We start from the raw sequence: 21065 nt of genomic DNA on the forward strand, positions 1-21065 counted from the left end.
AATTGAAAACTGAATTTTTTATACCTTTTCGAAGAACAAATGGCTTTTAATGAGAATGTCGAATAACACAAATATTGTATTTGTATTTCTCTAACATGTAGCTTTCCTTTGCACTAAACCAAAGACTCCTGCAGCACCATGCAAATGTTCCTCAGTATGGGAAGGTAACAAATACTGTGGGTTCTATCCTGTCGGCACAGCTTCAAACCACATCTATAGATGTATGTCAAGGTCGATGAAACACACTGCTCTATTATTTATCTACAAGCTGGAGCCCAGTCATCGGCCAGCATTTTTAATCCAGAAGAGGCTGATGAAGTTCGCACTGCTGCAGGAGATCATTAAGGAGAGAACACCTGGTGTTGTGGAGGGCCGTCAGGGGACTGTCCTGTTTCATTAAGCCTCGGAGGGGCTCATCTTTGAAGCTGTTCTCTGCAGGAGAGAAGTCTCAGACAATACCCCCAAACAAGGCAAAGATCCTTTTCAACAACACCAACCCTAAATCAGACCTCCGCAAACAATCCTGATGAAATTCAAAGCAAGTTCGGTTGGCTGCTGTTGTTATTGCAGTCCCCCAGAGAGCCTGTAGCAGCCACGGCTGATAATGAAACTGATACCAATTTTCTCATACATCTGGCCAAATGTACACCCTTTTCATATTTAAAAAGCAGAGGTCCTTAAAAAAATGTATAATAGAAAATATTTATTTATAAGGGCTCTAACAATTACTGACCTAATTAACAAATAATTTATATTGTACTTTAAGTAGGAAGATTGTAACATTGTTAAAATGCATGATTCATAAAAATAAATAAATAAATAAATATACGCTACATATTTGTCTTGGCATTTCATCCTATTTGTCTTAATTGTTTTGTAATCCATTTAACTATTCACAAATAATATTTTAATTTAAAATACACATACAATTTAGGAGTTAATTTTGTGCAAATGCTGTAAAAGCAAAATAACAAAATGCTGTTAGATATCGGGTCGGTTGTTATGCTGGTGCTTGTTTCAAACTGCTTTGTGTCTCTCCGTCAGATAACATGTGCGTGTAGCCATTAGGCTATTTCCCCAAAGCGCCACACACAGCTCATATTTTTCTGCTAAGGGCTGAGAACACAATAATTATGAAAACAACATTTATTTTAAATAATTATTATTTTGTTTCAGTTCATTTGTTAGTTTAGTTTTAATTATTATTTTTTTTTTTCAGTTTACTAAATTGTTTTTTATTAGCCATTACTATTAGTCATTTTTGTCTTACTTTTAGTTGTCTTTTACAAAAAAACCTTGCTTACCTCAGACTCTTTCACTGTTAAAAAATGCAGTGGTTTTGTACTGGAACAGTAAAGCCCTGCCCTTGTTTGATTTGATTGGCCATCTAAATCATTCTGACTTTGATGAGCGCTGTCTGGAGTTGTTTTTTTTTTGTATCACGCTAACAAAAAAACCCAGCAGAAAATAATTACTGAATTTGGCAGGGACATTTTTCTGCATGAGAAAATGGAAATGTGTGGTGTGAGAGCGTGAAAATTGTGTCAATTGTGTGAGTATCTCGCTGAATGCGTGAGAGTTGGCAGCCATGCATTCCCTATTTTTGTTCAATCTCGTCATTATACATCCTTATCATTGTATTCTTCTAAGTTATACTGTTCAGTGCTTTGCTACAACTTGTGTTGTTAAAAGCGCTATATAAATAAAATGACTGATTGATTGATTGATATTTTAGGAGAGGAACAATTGTACAAACTTTAGGATATGTACCTAACGCCTTCCAACTGGCTGCTGTTAAGCCTATCATTAAAAAAAAGACATCTTGATCCAAAAGACTTAGTTAATTACAGACCAATCTTGAATCTCCCTTTTCTGTCAAAGATATTAGAAAAGGTGATATCCTCACAATTATATTCCTTCTTAGAGAAAAATGGTATCTGTAAAGAATTCCAGTCAGTATTTAGTCTTTACCATAGTACTAAGGCTGCTTTTCTTAAAGTTACAAATGACCTACTTCTATCATCTGATCGTAGTTTATCTCGTTATTAGTGCTATTGGATCTCAGCGCTGTGTTCGACACTATCGATCACAACATTCTCTTGAAGAGAGCAGAAAACTTAGTGGAAGCACCTTAGCATGGTTCAAAAAGGACTTATTTCCAATCGACTGCCATCAGTTTGTTGCAGTAAATGAGGAGGTATCATATCATTAACAAGTTAAATATGGAGTACCTCAAGGCTCAGTACTAGAGACGTTACTTTTTACACGTTACATGATACCTTTGGGAGATATTATCAAGAAACAAGGTGCTAGCTTTCACTGCTATGCTGATGATACTCAGCTTTATATTTCTTTGTTACCTGGTGTTAAACACCAAATTAAGAAACTAACAGAATGCATAGTCGATATAAAAAACTGGAGGATGAGTAAATTCTTAATGCTAAACTCTAACACTAATTATTGGACCTAAAAACCCCACTAAATCACTGTCTAACACTTGATGGCCGCTCTGTTAATTCTTCTTTATCAGTTAGGAACCTAGGTGTGCTGTTTGATACCAATCTTTCCTTTGAAAAACATGTTTCTAGAATCTGTAAATCTTAAAAATATATCAAAATTATGACCTATGCTCTCAATGTCAAATGAAAAAATGTTAATTCCTGCGTTTATAACCTTAGGGTTAGACTACTGTAATACTTTATTGATTTTTACTTTACTGTAAAACTTTATTGTTGTTCTGCATGCTTGATAAACAAACTTCAACTGGTTCAAAACACAGCAGCAAGAGAAGTATGATAATATTAGAATGGTTCTGTCAACACTGCATTGGCTCCTTATTAAACATTGGAAGGTTTTTAAATCTTGTTAACTTACAAGCAGGGTAGCACCCACACACAAACACCAATGGACAATACTGGACAAAGGACAAGGAACTGAATGGAACTTATAAAGAGGAAATAATAACTTAATGAGACGCACCTGAACAAAATAAACTGATTAACAACTAGGTAACACTGATCACATGAGCAATGAAAACATAAAAAAAAAAAATGTATGTGACATTACTCCACCCTCCCAGAAGGGCGGGATGCAGAGATGGGGATCTGGAAGGCCACAGTTGAGCCAGAGCAACAGAGGATTGAGGTGGAGCTGGAGGGAAGGACGGGCCTGACAAAGTCGGAGGGACAAGGCGTAGCTGGAGGAATGGAATCCTGGGATGGTCCGCGGATGGTTGACGACTGACCAAACTATTTTTTTTGTTATGATGAGCCTCTCCTTTCCTTTAAAAGTTGATGCTGTGTTACGTCAGTTTGGTTCTGTTAGTTTCCTTTGACTGCTTGTTGCTTTGATCTCATTATTCCCCTCATGTTAATTTATCTGAACTGGTCCTTTGTTTGGGTTCAGTGAAGCCCAATCTGTAACCTTTAGATGCTACAATTCAAAATCTTTAACCACCACAGCCTTTTCCTGTAGGTTAAGCTGTTGTTCTGATATTTGTCTTTCACTTTCAGCTGGTGTCATGGTGTCCTTTAGAGCACAATCATGTGTGTTGTAGTATAATTAATTAGACATGACCAGCACACTCTCTTGCTCTAGCATTGCGGCTGACCATCTGTGCATGTCCAGTATTGTAATGAGCTAACAGATTCAGCAGCAAATAAATGCAATATTTCTGAAACCCAGAATGTCTTGCTAAGGACAGTTGAGTGTCGTGTTTATGTTCAGTTTCATATGACAAATGTTGGTAATATTATAATTTTGGTGTGCATTTCTAATTCCTTTAGGCTCTGGGTTTCCATTGTTCAGTCCCACTTTTTCACTCACTTGCTTAGTTGCTCAGTCGTTCATTTTCGTATTTAATTTCTTGTGTTTTCAGTTTATTTTGTTGGTTCTCCATGCAGTGAGTTTTGATTCCCTTTATTAAAGTTAATCGGCTGCAGACAGATCCCTTTCTCACCTTGTTTGAACCGATTGTGACACTGAGGTCCGTGCAAGGTTATTCAATTTTTAAATTTGTTTTATTTTAATGCCATTTCAGGATTACTCTACATTGGAAGGAAGCTTTAGTCAGTTTTAGTTGGGGTAATTACAGTGAAGAAGGAGGATTGAATGCAGTCAGTGCAACTGCAGTGTAATGATGATGGTGGTCTGGGGTAAGATAAAGTGCTGGCCATCTCCTCATGGATCTAAACGCTGGACAGCTGGAGTTCTGCTGCTCAAGTGCTCTGTGTATCTTTCAGCTCTAAAATACTACAGATAATCTCAGTAAGGTCATTAACGGCTCTTGACGGCTGCTAATACTGCAGCCTGTCTCTGAGACAGAGAGTGTAAAATAACAAGGTGGGAGGGAGATTATGAGCTACTGGCTTGTCTGTTCAGAACTGTCTCGCTCCTTGACAGTCTTACAAGCCAATTCCCATCAAGAGAGCTGCAGCAATTTGAATCTCCAATGAAAATTCTGTTGATTCATGCAACTGAATTAATGAAAAACATTACTAAATAATTTATAACAAGCCAACTACATAATGTAACTATAAGGATGTGCCTGAAGCTGAATACAGTACCTTATTTGGAAAGACACCGAGAATGATATCAAACCTTTTTTATACTAATGAACAGAAATCCAATGAGCCACAGCTTGAATGCAGAATGTATACATTCTGTTTGTAATCTCTTCCAAATGTGTTATTTATGCTACAATAAAAGCAATGTGTTGTTGATTATTTAGGCACTATGCATCTTAAATTTACTGATGCATAAAACAGCAAAGTATTTCAGAAATACAACATTCAGCTTGTTTTAAAATATAGCTACAAAGCCAGTGCTGCTTCCCACAAAGTAAAACATAGCAGTGCCATTCCATTAATCAAAATAAATAATTATTAATTATTAATAATTTAGGTGAAGTTTTGGTGCAATGATTTCTTTTAATTGAATACATCTATTCAGATCAACTGAATCATTTTGCACACTATCCAATGCGCAGCAAACAAAGCTTGCTAATGAACCAACCAAGAGTTGTGTTTAGGTCATGTGCTGAAGACGCTGCTGTTGCATAAAACTACGACTTGGTGGCACTATTTTGCTATGTGACAGTAAATAGTAGAGCAATAAGAACAAACATGATAATACAAAAACTGGTATATGACCATCCTGATAAGCAAATAGAATATTATACCACATACTTTGTGTACTTTTTATAAGTGTAATTTTTCACTGTCAAAGTGTGAAATTGTACTTTTGTTAAGCCAGTCCGATACATTTTTGCATGCAAGTTTTCCAGGATTTGTGTTAGTCAAACCAAAAGTTAAATTCAACTGAGGTCTTCTAACTACATCAGACAGAGACAGCTGCCAGCTTCAGTAAGTTAAAGAGCAAGAAATGGAGGGCCAACCGTGATATTGCTGCATTTGTCACTCTTTTGTTCAGAAGAAGAGCGTGAAAAAGAATCACCTCTTTTCCCGCGGCAAATGGAGTGTGAAGTTGACTCGAACCATAAGCGCTGATGCAATCAAACAATGGTAATAACGTGTAAAATGCAAACAGCTTCAGATGGCTCGAACGGCGGTGTTTGGAATCTAAAGCAATGATGCGTACAACATGCTATGGTGATACATTTGTGGTACAGTACAACTGCTGAAAGAAATCAATCACTTAAGTCCTGCTGAGCTGCGATTTTTATCATGTTCAAATAATCCCTTTTTTCATAACCTTAAAACTAAATTATTGCAGATATTTTGAACCTTTATTATGTTCTTATTTATGTTAAATGGTTAAAAGATTTAAGGAATATATATAAAAGATTAAAAGATTGGAGGGATATATTTTAAAAGTAAACAATCTATTGACTTTGTTGCAATTGGTGTGAGATCTTGAGCTCTGCTTCAAACCAACCATCTAACCAAACTCTAGAGGAGGTAAATGCGCGGCTAATGTGGTCTTCTTCTCAGGAGTAACATTTGAGAAGCAAACAAGCAGGAAATGTCTCAATTCACTGCATGTTAAAGATCTCAGCTGTTGTTTTTATATTTATTTCACAATGAAGATGGTGCCGGCCTGTCAAAAGTTACTCTGTGCCAAGGAACTTGAAAAGTTAGGTGAACACAAGACATTGTCACTGCTTCAGTCGGCCATTCCAGCTTCTGGTTCTACAATCCTAACTCAAGCATTATCACCACTGGGGAAAACGAAGTGGAAGACTGCTGAGAGTGAAGCCGCACTTTTCTACAGCTTCCTGCTAAGAGCAGAGCGGTGCATCGCCTTTATATGCATTATTTGAAATTCCTCTTACCTTTAATACATTTCAACCGCACACTCCTGCTCAGCCCTGCTGCATTACCATTTCCTCCACTGCTGTTCAGTTCACTCCTGTTTTTAACTGTAACTGTGTTATGCCGGAGTCTATTGATACAGATGGGCTTAGCTCTTGGCTACATTCCACTTGCCAAACTGCTTAAAATGCTTAGGGACTATAGGCTCCACTACCAGGTGGATATAAAAGAGGCTAAGAGAAAATATCTTGCAGAAACAATAGCATCAAAACTTCATGTCTTGTTTAGGACTATTGACTCTCTCAACATTCCACAAACTTTATGTTTTTTATCAATAAGGCCAGTTCCATTAGGGCCCTTATCTCACCTGTTGCTTATGTTTTTTCTGTCTCTGTCCCTTGCTCTGCTGTATTTAATAAGTTTGAGCCTGGGACGCTAGAAATGTTAAAGCATGGTTTCCCAAACTTTTCCATTCCACAACCCACCTAGATAAGTATAATGTATTTTGAGACTCACCAAAATATTTGTGATAATTTTATTTGATCTGAAATGATCAGCCATTTTATTTTATAGTACAACTGTAAAATTTCACTACTGATAATTAAGTTTTAATTTCTTCATTTATGTAGGTTAATGAGTCTGAAACACACATTTGCTTCTGCATGGCTACTGTAATCTGTAATCTGAGCCCATTTGTTGTTAAACTCATTGAGGGGTTCAGGGCAGAAAATGCATTCATGATCCTTCTGTGTGTAGGGCAGAGTGGAGAACAACCCATCAATTTTTTTATTTTATTTTTTTAGCAAAGCAAAAGAAGCATAGCAGGACTACCTGAAACATAAGATTAAAATAATTGTGAAAATGTTTTCAAAATACTAAAAAGATAATTCTCAAAACCAAGATGACAAATTTACTTCAGCCAAAAATTTACTTTTGCAATATGTAAAAAATAATTGTTCAGCAATACATCTTCAAAAGAACGGGCGGTCTAACAATATCCCATTCCTGATGTCCTTTCAGAGCAGCTTATCTGCGCTTTATTCACACTGACCACTGGTACAGCCTGCATTCAGGGCTGTTATGCACGAGCTGCAAGCATGAACTGTGTTTTCTGCTTCATACGTTTTATTTGAGACGTCTGCATGCAGCATACACACGTTGATGCTCAGAGCAGGCTGTATCCTACCTGTGGTAAATATAGTCTACGACCCTTAGACAGAACAGACAGGCTTTTTATTAGTGGCAGAGCAGAATAAGAATGGAGCAAAGTTTTGTTCATATTTTTCTTAGCCTATAATTTTAAATGACAGATGTCTTTTTTTCCTACTGTGTAACAAAATGTAAAATTAATTTCATATTTTGACACAACAAATAAAACAGCTAATAATCTATTTTTGTACATTCTATTTAAAATTTTTCTATTGTAAATGTTAAACATATTTGTATCATGACAAGATGAATAAAAAAAAGAAGTTTTTGTACATTTAATTTTCTCTGTGACTCTTTCATTTCCTACTGTATTGGCAGTCAAATGTGTTGGCAGCTAACATTTTGCTGTTAATTTCTTTTAGTAGCAGAAATTTAAATGAGAGATTCTGGAAACATAGCGGAAAAAATCGTTTAGGGAAGAATGGACAGCGGGTGAACAAAGAGTAAAAATATAGTGGGAGTGGGTGGATGTGGGGTATAACCTTGTGGGAGGGGGACTAAAGACAGTTCCACGCAGACCACTTGACCGAACCTTTTAATGATGAACCATCGTTCCGAGACCCTCACTGTTATTGCAACTTGTGCATGACCATGCTTCAAAACACGTTTCAAGTTGTGGCCTTTTGTGATTCAAAAATCCCACTAAGCGAATAACAGTTTGTAATTAATGTTTGTATATCATGCTGCTCATAGACTGTATGTCTGTGTCATTGAAACACAAATATAGTTGCAGCCCAGTGACTTTGTGCGACCTACCTTGTCTCACTTTGCAACCCACAAGTGAGTCGTGACCCACAGTTTGAAAACCCCTGATTTAAAGCTCTCAGGTTATCCTTTTTCACTCTAGGGCCCTCTGTTTTAGCAATTATTAACGGTAAACTGTTCTCAGTTGTGGTCGCTGAAAATTTTAAACACGCAGTAGTGCAACCTCAAAAACCTAGTCTGGATACTGCAGACCTTTCAGGCCTATTTCCAAATTGCGTTTTCTGTCAAAAGTTCTTGAAACTTCCTCCTTTTTGGAAGATCATAAATTGCTTGACGTTTTCCAGTCTGACTTGAGTTGGCTCTGTTGAAAGTGTTTAATTCTAAAACTACTCATTCTGGGGACTGTGTCATCTCTGTGCTGTCTTTGATACTTTGGACCATGAAATTTTAATCTTTCAGTTGGAAAAATGGGTGGGCATTGAAGGGGCAGTGCTTGAGTGGTTCTGGAAGGTTGGACATTTAACGTCAGCACTGGGGATTATTTCTCCTCCCCTGATTTCTGCTTAGTTTTTTGGGCCTCCTGTTCTATTTACTCCTGCTTAGATCAATAATTAGGAAGCGTGGCATGTCTTTTATTTGTATGTGGACGATACTCAGATTTATGTCCCTATTAAAAAGAGTGAGACAGTTGGACCACTTCTTCAGTGTCTTGACAACATAAAGTCTGGATGGCTCTTAATTTTTTAAAGTGTCAATGTAAAGAAAATGGAAGTGATTGTTTTTGGAGACAGATTTGAGTGTAAGTTGGACAGTCAGATAAGGGCAGCTGTTAAATCAAGCTTTTTTCACCTGAGACAGCTGAGACTCTCAAGGCAACATTTTGAAAACGTAATCCATGCCTTTGTCACTACTCGCCTGGATTATTGTAATAATATGTGGGTCTTCTTCAGCACGTCTGCAGTTGGTGTAAAATGCTGCAGTACGTCTCTTGAAGGGGAATCACAAAAGCATATAACCCGAGATTCCCTTCCTAAGATGGCTGGCAGCTCAGGCTCTTCTCCAGATGGCTGCCAACCCAGAGTCTCTTTCGAAGATGGCAGCCTACACAGAGCCACAGCACAGGATGGTCGCAAACCCAGAGCTACAGCCACTGCACAAGATGGCCGCCAACCCAGAGCCACAGCACAAGATGGCTGCCTGCCCAGAGCCACAACACAGATGACCACCAATCCAGAGCTTTCATCCATTATATCATCCGAGCCAGGTCCTGCTCCTACTGAGGTGGTTGTACCCTCTGCAGAACCCCTAAAGTGTACTGAACCTGCTCTAGCTCCATCAGAGGTGGCAGCTCCAGCTTCAGAGCCTCCCAAGTCAGCAGAATCCACTTCTGAACCCTCTGCTTGGCCTGATATGATCAAAGAGACTGCCCCTGAACTGTCCTGTTTTGGCTTTGGAGGCCATTTGTGAACTCTTACTCTGTCCTGTTGCGGCTGCAGAGCCCGTCGTTAATCTCTCTGTGCTCTCTGTTCCAGCCCTGCCTTCACCGCCCTGGTCTCCTGCTACGCCAGCTCCGCTTTGGCTCTCTACTGGTGCTCTTGTGTTCTCATTGGTTCCTAGTTTGCACGTGTTCACGTTCTGATTGGTTACTAGTTTGGATGTGTCACGTTCTGATTAGATTACTTTGGTTGGTTTTGTCATGTGTTCCATGGTGTCTAACATAAAAGATTTCCTCGTCCACTCATTGACAATGATTATTGTTTAGCCTTTCCCTTGTTTCTAGTTCTGTGTTTTTTACTAGTTTCTCTGTGTTTTTGACCTTGGACTGTTTTCTAGTTTTTGGATTGTTTGCCACCTACCCAGGCCCTCAAGAGAAGAAACTGTTGAATAAAGTCATTATTTTTCTTTTTTCTGTAACAGTATTCTCATAGCTTGATAAAATAAAATTCATAAAGTTGAACCACTGGTATCACATGGACTATTTTAATGATGTCCGTACTACCTTTTTGGTCCTTGAACATTTCAGTTGCATTGCTATTTATGGATGGTCAGAAAGGCCTTGGATTTCATCAACAATATCCTCATTTGTGTCATGAAGATTAACAAAGGTCTTACAGGTTTGGAATGACACGAAGGTGAGTAATTAATTACAGAATTTTCAGTTTTGGGTGAACTATTCCAAATTGATAGATAGGCGTGTAAAGACAAAACTCCTAGCTGAGGTGTATGTAGAATAAAGGATTTTTAACACTTACACTCTTTGGACATCCCCACAGCGAAGCACTTCTGCAGCCGGCAGTACTGACAGCGATTCCGAGTCACCTTGTTGATAATGCAGTTCTTCTCCCTGTGGCATGTGTACACCATGTTCTTCTGAATACTTCTGCGGAAAAAACCCTGTGGAGAGAGATAATCTTGACTTTGTGATTTAGAACTTGTTAAGGGTCTCAGTTGATTAAAGAAGCAGTTAAGGTGCACACCAGCACTGAGCATACACTGGTTACCAGCACAGTTTTTTTTAACAGCACATATCACACAATGTGTAAAATATTTAAATGAATGCCTCACCCAAAAATGAAAATTCTGTCATCATTTACTTACCCTTGAGTAGTTCCAAATCTATATGACTTTCTTCCTTCTGCTGAACACAAAGAAATATATTTTAAAGAACATTTGTAACCAGGCTGTTTTGGGTCACCATTGACTTCCATTGTATTTTTTTTCCTGCTTTGAAAGTCAATGGTGACCCAAAACAGCCTGGTTACAAATGTTCTTCAAAATATATTTCTTTGTGTTCAGCAGAAGGAAGAAATTCATACAGATTTCAAACAACTCTTTCCCAGCTTCCTCTGCCAACCTCTTGGCTGACAATCCTGGATATGAGACAAAATACAGTATGTACTTATTTTGGATGCAAGACAAAATGGCAATGGTTTCTAGTAAAGTGACCTGAGGCCATATGTATAAAGCTTCTCAGAGTAAAATTTTTGTGTCAAAATTCTAAGAATGACGTAATTTTATTGCTACACTTAAACTTAAGAAAAAGAGTGATTCATAAACATTCCTAAGTGTCAAAACTAGGTCTCAGCTCCGAAATTAAGAGAGGTGGAGAGGTCTCCTAGCCTAATTAAGAGTAACAAGATGGTAACAAAGAGACAAACACTTTCCAGCATAGATATGACGTGTTGGAGTTATATGATACAGAGTTGATAAAAATTATTGTTAACTTGTCAATCTTATTTTCTTTTTTTATAACTGACAAAGAAATTTAATAACTTCTTAACTTCTGTGCTTTAACTGCAGAAATTAAAGCAGTAATTATTTTTTTGGCTAGATAATTGGAAAAAAAGATCTCACATATTGCCACTAACACAACAGTGGCCAAAAGCATTGTCTGGTTTTTATGACCCCATTTCACAAACCATCAAAATATGGAAAAAACACTAACAAGTGTTGTCAAATGCTTTACATTGAATGGAGCTAACATAGTGGCTAAATGTTTGCATCATAATGATGTGTTAACATATCTATACAAATGTACATTATGGTCAGGGCTGGGAAGGTTGCTATTAAAATGTATTTTGTTACGGATTACAAAATACATGCTTTAAAAAGTACACTGCTCAAAAATAGAGGAAACACTAAAATGACACATGGTAGATCTCAATGAATGAAATATTCTCATTAAATACTTTGTTCTTTACATAGCTGAATCACAAAATCAATGGAAATCAATTTTATTAACCCATGGAGGTCTGAATTTGGAGTCACTCAAAATTTAAGTGGAGAAACACACTACAGGCTGATCCAACTTTGATGTAATGTCCTTAAAACAAGTCAAAATGAAGCTCAGTAGTGTGTGTGGCCTCCATGTGCCTGTATGACCTCTCTGCCTGGGCATGCTCCTGATGAGGTGGTGGGTGGTGTCCCGAGAGATCTCCTCCCAGACCTGGACTAAAGCATCTGTCAACTCTTGGACAGTCTGTGGTGCTACTGAATTGGCTCCCTATCAAACATCGGATAGATTTTAAAATCTTGTTAATTACTTATAGAGCCCTCAATGGTTTAGATCTTCAATATTTGAGCTAGCTCTTATCACATTGTAGTCTTGCACGTCCGTTGTGTTCTCAAAAGTCTGAAACAATCTCTCTAACACTGTTCGGGAAGCAGACACACTCTGTCTGTTTAAATCTAGAATAAAGACACATATTTTTAACCTAGCCTACACATAACACACTAATACGCTTTTATTATTCAAATCCGTTGAAGGATTGCTAGGTTGCATTAATTAGATCAGCTGGTAACATCTATTAGTCTGTTTCTTTATTATTCTGTTTCTCAGTTCGTATCCAGATTTTGGATCAGCACCCATAGATTATGTTCATCAGAGACCAAAACACCTAGATGAGCTATCTGACATAGCTGTGTTTAAAAATTGAACTGGAAGTTAAGTGCTGGGCGTCCAGCCAGAGAACTGGCCCCAACTGAGCCTGGTTTCTCCCAAGATTTTTTTTTCTCCATTCTGTATGGATGGGGTTTTGGTTCCTTGCAACTGTCGCCTCTAGCTTGCTTAGTTGAGGACACTTAATTTTTAATGATTATCGTCAAATTGATTACAGAGACCGTCTCTGCATTTAAAAAACAAAATGTTCAGACCCAGCAGACTGTTACTATATGGATAAAATACCTAAATAGTTAATAAAATATCATCTTTGTGGATGATTCATAGTGGAAAGAAAACTATAAATATTCAAAAAGGCATGAAGATGAAAAAATTATGACAATTTTTTTAAAAGACTTATTTGTTTTGTATTGAACACCTTTCTTATGTGATAAGTGTAAAACTAGCTGCACCCTACATACATAATCACAGAAGATTACAGACTGACTCAACGTTTTTTAAAAATAACTCACATGGCCTAATTAAAATAACTAATTAAAATGGTTTGATGATTTTGGCAGAGCAATTTGTAGCATGCCCCTTATATCGGTCTTGACACAATAAAAATGATAACCTAGAGAATGAAATATTATGAAGTATCTTTACAATTTTGTGAAAATTAATTTGTTACTGCTTTGATCAGTACTATTTGGAAGATGATTAGTTATTAAAGTGTTCACACAAACACTGTGATTGATGTGTATGCATGTGTGTGTTTCTACACAAAATATAATTTCCATTTGCCTTACTGATGGGGACCTTGAACGTTCATTAGGGTAGAAAGAACGATGTATAATATATTAAGCTCTGAAGAATATTGCTCAAAAATCACTCATTCTGATGATGCAGGGTATTCTACTTTACTTCATATAGCAACACTGACATAATCTCCCATCTCTCTGTATTATTCAGCCAAGAGAATCAGTTATTTATGGTGATGTCAACTTAAAGCATTCCCATGCATGGATCTGTATCTCGCTGACGGATGAGATGATTGGTTGTTTATTGTAATGTTCAGCTGGCCTGCTGAGCCCAAGGCTGCTGTGACTTTACCCCTGTGCATTTGGTTTCTAAGGCCAAACAGTCTGTGTATGTTGCACTGGCCTTGAAACAAGAAAATGTGGTGGTGAGCATGTACTCATTTATATAAGATTTTCCTGAAAGACAAAACTGCATAATTTTTTAAGAATTCATCTTGAACCTACAGTAAATATAAACTGGCATATATTTTCAAATACACTCTAAAAATGAAGCACTCTAAGCATTATTAGTATTGTTAGGTGCCACTATTTACATGTTTAACTAGTTACATGTAACAGAGTTTCGCAATTTAATTACAAAAAGTAATTGCAATCTATTTAAGTTACTGGGAAAAATGTTTAAGTAAATTATGGTTACTTATGAAAATTGTAATCATTATAAAGGGGGCTATATCTGAATATTTTTACACAGTTACAGATTTAATTGATATCTTTTGCACTGACTTGTGTTGAAAGGTTTTGAGATGTATGACAGTTATCGGTGTTGAGAATTACAGTAATGTTAATTGTATAATGTTTCAAAATGATTAACAGTTTAAAAACATTGCTCAAATTTATAGTAATCAATACAATAAAATGGATATTAAAAACTATAACCTTTTTTAGGTGTTAGTATCAATATGTTTTTTTGAGTATCGGGGGTTGGGGGGTCATATATTCTCCGATTAGTAAGTAAAGAAAAGTTGTGAAGAAGGCAATGCAGTCACATAGGTTTCAGAATATTTTGAATTAATTATTACATTTTTTAAATGTTTTGCTCTGCACCTTGTTACCAGTATGGTATCCACCACAAAAGAATGCTTTGTAAGTAATCTTCCATATTTACCTCAATTACTTAGCACTTTTACTTTACTTACTTATACTGCAGAAAAACTATATTCCTTCTTAGAGAAAAATGGTATCTGTGAGGATTTTCAATCAGGATTTAGATCAGGGTGGCCCCCAACTGAGCCTAGTTTCTCTCCAAGTTTTTTTTTTCCTCCATTCTGTCACGGATGGGGTTTTGGTTCCTTGCAGCTGTCGCCTCTGGCTTGCTTAGTTGGGGAAACTTAATTTGATTACAGACACCATCTCTGCAATTAATAAAAGTATTTAATCTTGTCATTATACATTACTATCAATCTATTCTCCTTTTTGATACTGTTCAGTGCTTGATTGAAAAAAAAATCACTCAATCACCAAAATATATATAAAAAAAATTACATTTGAAAATCTAAGAGATTAGTTTTTTGACAGTGTATTAAACGCTGTGTATTAAGCGCTGCTTCATCATACAGTAGTTCCTGATTCTGTTGACAGGTGTTGTCGTACGTGAGCCAAGTAACACCCACCTCCTCAAACGCGGCATTAGACGCTGCCTACTACAGTTAATTACGATGCTTCCTCCTGGGAAAAGCATTTTCATGTCCTAAAAGTTATTTATTTATTGCTTGACAGATCTCGTTGGTACTAATCTCTTTTTGAGCCCCCAGAATCAGCCATGTTCATCAAGTTTAGAGACCTATAAATGTTCTCTGATAGCGAAGCGTACCTATACTCTCAGGTTGTCCTAAGACACTTTGCCAGCTATGTGCCAAAGTTCCTCCAACTTTTTAGAAACTAAGTGGTAATCGTGCAAGTACTTCCTCATAACAAGGCAGACCCAGTACTATCCTTAGCATGTCCAGTGTCTGCTTGCTGTCTTGAAGTTTTATCTTCCTGGGCACTAGCAAATGGTACATTTCTACACCCAATAATTTTACAAGACATTCACAAGATCTGAATTACTCTAGAATTATTAATGGGTGCAAATAGGTAATTTCAGGCAACTTGTTTGGGAGTTTTTCTTGCAGTCAGTGCTTTTCCTTTCTCTGATATGATTAATGTGAATTCTCAATGTCCAGCAAACCCTGGAACATATCCTATGCTACAGCACTCATCAGTAGCCAATTTGGCAGAGGAATTTTGCTGTGAGCCCACTACTCATGTTATTCCCCTTTTCAGATGAGCCATTGTCCTTGAGTTAATTGCTTCATATGTGCTGATTCCCTAAAAGTAATCTCAAATTATGTATTTTTCCACTCACTGTAGGTTGAAGTGCTTCTCCTTTTCCAGGCAGGCTTCCACCCTGTTCTTTTTTCCACACAGAAAATGAACAGCTAGAACAACCTCTTGTAAATATGATCTTTTACTGCTCCCCTGTGGTGGTGGGACCATGCCAACTTGCTTGGTTTGATTGGAGCTGTTACGACATGGGTGTTGTGCTTTTGTTATTTGACATGCAGTTGCCTCTGCAATCAAGATCATATGTCAGTATAGATTCTTAAAATCCGGGAATGAATCTTATATTCTGTGACAGTATTTTTTAGCTGTGATCTATAGCACTCAAAATTGCTGAATCTTTAGCACTCAAAAATCGAATTGAAAGAAAAAGGTTAAAAAATCTAACTAATCCCTGAAGGTTACAGGGATCCGACTGCTGTAGAGAAGATGTCAGATTATGTTGAACTGTGTGTCCTGCTTCTTTGATAACTGGCTGCTCACCTGGCTGAAGTTCCTTCTGTAGACTTTACTGTTCTCAGATGACTTACAACAGGTGGCATGTAAACGGCACAGATTAATGGACAAGATAATGCCAGATCTGTCTGTGTGTGAGAGGATCTTTGATGACTGTCCAGCTCTCTGTAGTGATATGGAGATAAGTGCTGGTTCACTTCACATGGTTTATCCATCCTTAACAAAAGAGGCTAACAAAAACGGAGTGCTATACCTGAGGAGCTCTCTAAATGTAAACTGTGTCTTAACTAGGATCATTATCTTCCATCTTGTTATCTTAATGGGGTACAGATAGTGTGTCTGGGCTTCTCATTTACAGATTAAAAAACGAAAGTGCCGCTTATCAATTATTTACCTCCCACCCCGCCCGTCCCGCTTGCTCTGGCGTTTTGTGTTGTCTGAGCATTCAGTACGGGCCCAGGACAGGATCACCTTTCACTCCTAATCACACAGACATCTTATCATGGGTAACGAAAATAGAGAGGACACAGGAGACCAAAGACGGAGAAAGAAAGAGACACAGAGAAAAAACAAAACAAAACAGAAGTATACAGAAGGTATAAGAGGCTTTTTTAAGTGGAAATAAAGAAAAAAAAATAAGTTAGTACAGTAAATTTGAAAATAAATATATAAAGTTATAATATAGAATTTTGTGCTGAGCCAAGATGAGACCTTGAATGCCTGTTAAATATAATGTTACCAAAAACTAATTGTATCTTTTTTAATCACTACAGAGGTATCAGAAGGACTAGCCTTGATGTTCCTCTCAGTAGATACATAAGCACTGAGCGCCCAGTGATCACCTGGAGCTTATTCAATGGGTACTATCTTTACAAATAAACAGCAGATTTGAGTTTTAGACAGCTACATTCTCACTTCATGACACATTAACAGTAATATTTAGAAAATACCCTTTTATAAATACCATTTGCTGGTACCCTTTGCTGTGCTAGGTACCCTTATAGAAGGGTACCAAAAAGTGGTGTGGTACAGTTTGCTAGTTTGGTATCATTCACAGCTTCTGACAATGGAAGTGGACATAATTGCATACCATAAGGTTCTAACTACTCCTTCTGTAGACTTTAGTCAGTGTGTTGCTCAAAATGAAAATGAAGCAGTAAGGGAGAGATTTACAGCTTTTTTTAAAGCCAAATACAACGGAAAATGTAGCTGCACGTTCCATCTTTATTGCAAACCAGGCCCAGTTTTCCAGGACACACCAAGCTGACTTCAAAGAACTAGCGCTGATAAAAGCTGAGTGTTGTTGCCTTGTGTTAGCACCACTGGACCAAAAAACTTAGTTTTGCACATATAAACTATAACTGACTGCAAACTAACATGTGTTTTCTTTGCCTGCATGAGAGGAATTAGTTGTTTATATCAGAAAAAGGAGAAACTAAAACAAAGTTATATGAGATATACACTGATACATGAAATGTAAACAAAGCAGCGATTACTATTTTGAATAGCAGTTTTGTTGTGAATTTAATATTTAATGCAGCTCATGTTGTTATAAAATGTGCACATATCTTCGAGACCCCAAAATAATAAAAATAAGTTATTTTTCCTTCACTTAGAAGTAAAAAGAATTTTTGTGGCTCCCATGCTGCTTGAAGCAGTGTTTGGATAAATATTTACATTATATATTTAGCTGGACATTAGAATTACAGATCAATTGTAGTTTGAAGGTATCCTTTACCAAAAAGTAGTATACTTAAAGTGTATTTTATTAAGCATAGCTAATTAAAACTAAAAGTGGACTAAATTGGCCCACTTTATTTTTAAGTATAACAGTATTAAACTTTGAACATAATCAAAGAAGGGGATTTTTTTTATAACCACTATGGAGGTCAGTGTTTGCTTTAGACCCTTGACTCTAGTTTGACTGCTGGAGCTGAATTATAGCAGCTAGACAAGCCGATTGACAAGTGCATTCTGGGTACCACCAATCAAAATTCATCCATGACTCCCATGATGAACTCTGGCACGAATAAATTATGAGCTGAATTGTCTTGTATTTATTCTTACTATTTTCTTTTATTTTTTGCTGTTTGTATTGGATCTTATTGTAGCTTGTGATGTTCAAAGTTAATCTGTCTATCTGAAGATGCTGTTTGTCACCCTTCTTGAGATTCGTACGATGACTCTTGATATCTGTGTGTGTTTAAAAGAAGACCATCTGCCTATATTATTTGAGCCAAACAATTATTCAAAAATGATTTTGATTATATATTTTTGATTTTATTCTTCTATTAGTTTGTCTAACTACCACACTCAGCATCTTCATGTAAACAATAAAAATGTGAATTTGTGAAAATGGTTATGTTATGTGCAAGCCAGGTTGTTTCTTGATCAACTTCTGGTCTTTCATGCATAGCATAGTGTTTTTGTTTTCTTTTTTCCATTTTTTCCATGCTATTTTACAAATTTTTAATAGTTAATTGTAAGCATTTAAATCTAATTAATTCTAATGTGTGGAATTAATCACTAACATTGATTGTAATATTTTGAAACAATTTTACTGAAAGTAGTGAATAATTTTTTACAGTGTGTGTTTTTATTTTGGAAATTCAGTACAGAAGAACCCCCTACCATATAACAATGAAAACACAGATTCTAGCGGCACAAGTATAGCTCAAATATACAAATAGACTTTTATAGAAGTATACTCAAGTCAAGTATACTCAATTTAAGTATATTTTTGAGACATGCATAATGTCATACCTTGCTGTTGCTTAGGAAGAAGGAAACGCTGAATAAACTTCAACAATAATAGTCCAAAACAATATAACAGCACAAACTCAGGAACACAGGGACAGGAAGACATTTAAGATCCATCAAACAGAACTCAAAATCACAGCGCATATAAGCACACAGGGTAATAAGGGAGTTGGGAGGAACAAAGGAGACACACCTGGAATGAAATAAACTCAAACAGGAGCAGGACAACCAAATATGTGCACATGGGTACACAAAACGAGGGAACTAAAGTCTGACAAATAAAGCTAATTTCTGAGAAGTACATAAACAATATACTAAAAGCATACTAAATATAATACTAAATATAATACTAAATAATACTAAAGCATACTAAACATAATACTAAAATTTAAAAAAATGTATACTAATAGTTCACTTTTTTTGTAATGGATTTACTGGCTGGAGAGAAGTTTACCAGAATGTTCACTTTGGTGAGCTGCTCTGAACTACCAAAACAAAGTCCAAATGAGCTTTTTGTTTTTGTCAAATGTATTTTAAAATGATGTCTTTTCATGTAAGAAAAGAATGTCATGATCAGGTCCAGGGGCTTAGCCATCAATTCAGAAGTGAGGGGAAAGAAATGTAATATCTTCTTTTCTGACTAACTGACAGGATTTATTGCATTGTTTTAATCTCTTTTAATTAAGAAATTACCTTACTGCTGTGTAACAATAACCAATAACTTTTATTTTTTTAATATGTTTCTCCTATCTTTTCTTAATGAGAGTTATATTATTGATATTGACACTGCAACGACTCTTCCCCGTTTTCATCACAGAATAAGGCGGAACATATATTTTATAGTTTATGTAATAAACTATGTCAGTGTATTACTGTATTAAAATGTATTACCTGGAGATGACTATTATTAATACATATATTAAGGGGGTCATATGATGTGATTTCAAGTTTTCCTTTCTCCTTGGAGTGTTTCAAGATGTTATTGCATAGATAAGATCCCTAAAGTTGCAAAGCCAAAGAGATTCTTTATAAAAGTTACAACTTTTCCACACCTCCTACATTGGCTCACTTAAACATGTTCAATGCAAATATTCAGATGTGTTCAGCACATTTTATAGAGAACTAATTCTTCAACCTGATAGAGTAGGCTATGCTGGCTGTGCACAGAGGCTATAAGGTGAGGCAATTCCAACCTTGCAAGGACAGTTTGGTGCTTCTGACTCAAATCTTTAGGTAAGTTACATTAAAAGAACCTGCTACTTATTACTCAAATCGAGTTTTGAACAGTGAAGAGTAGTTGTTGTTGCTTGTCATTTCTCCAATCACGAAAGCTGACATGGCCAACGTAACGTGTAAAAAGACAGCACTAAGTCATCAAAATCAGTAATTATGTCCCCACTGGATTCAACAAATGCCTTATTTGTAATAGCTTTTATTGTTTTTGTCATTTTGGCGTAACATTTCCATCATATGCTTGAGGTATTTGGTCAATGACAACACACTGGATAACTGGCCAATCAGAGTACACCTCAGTTTTTGAGGATGATGAGCTTTGTACAAATCGCAGTCTTGAGCAAATTAAGCTTTTTTTGCCTTTTTCCTCCAAGAACATAAAACCACAAAAGATAACAGAGTAAGAACTGGATAGCTGGAGTCAAACAGGACCATTTTAATGGCCTACTAGACAGTAGGTTACACCTCCCTTGTGCTTAATGTCTCTTGCTCTGTAGGTCTCTAAGCAGCAATCCACTGAGCTCTTATCTCATTCTTGGAGAGGGTGAGGAACACAGATGGCTCGAGTAATTCTACACCCCTCACAGCTCTTAAAAAAATGCTAATGCACTGTGGCAGCCTATTATAATGTAAAGATAACATTTAAACTTGTCAACATTTAACCTTAACCAATAACTCAATTTAGTCACCTTAGCTATAAAAGAATAACCTCTTACTAGTAACAGTTCCCTTTTTTCCATAAAAGAGCATTAGCCTGATTAAATGGCAGGTCTACAGAAGTCTAAACCTCACATCCTAGGCAGGAGAAACTGTATCAGTAACGGACTCTAAAGACCTCCAGTGTCCCTCGCTGTAAGAAAGGTTCACAAACAGCCCTGTCAGACTGAATTACACAGCAGACAGAACCAAAAT

At 36.6% G+C, this 21065-nt stretch overlaps 1 protein-coding gene across 3 annotated transcripts in view; it reads right to left on the minus strand.

Moving 5' to 3' along the window:
• LOC122324230 (retinoic acid receptor beta-like) overlaps positions 1 to 21065 on the minus strand; it is a 159002-nt gene that overhangs the window by 24848 nt on the left and 113089 nt on the right. For all 3 annotated transcript variants that reach the window (XM_043218506.1, XM_043218504.1, XM_043218505.1), the window contains one exon: positions 10439 to 10580. In XM_043218506.1, coding sequence (XP_043074441.1) covers positions 10439 to 10550 — 112 coding nt within the window. In that variant the 5' untranslated portion in view covers positions 10551 to 10580. The remainder of the gene's footprint in view (positions 1 to 10438; positions 10581 to 21065) is intronic.

Source organism: Puntigrus tetrazona, chromosome 19, assembly GCF_018831695.1.
Source record: "Puntigrus tetrazona isolate hp1 chromosome 19, ASM1883169v1, whole genome shotgun sequence".
Taxonomy (NCBI): Eukaryota; Metazoa; Chordata; class Actinopteri; order Cypriniformes; family Cyprinidae; genus Puntigrus; species Puntigrus tetrazona.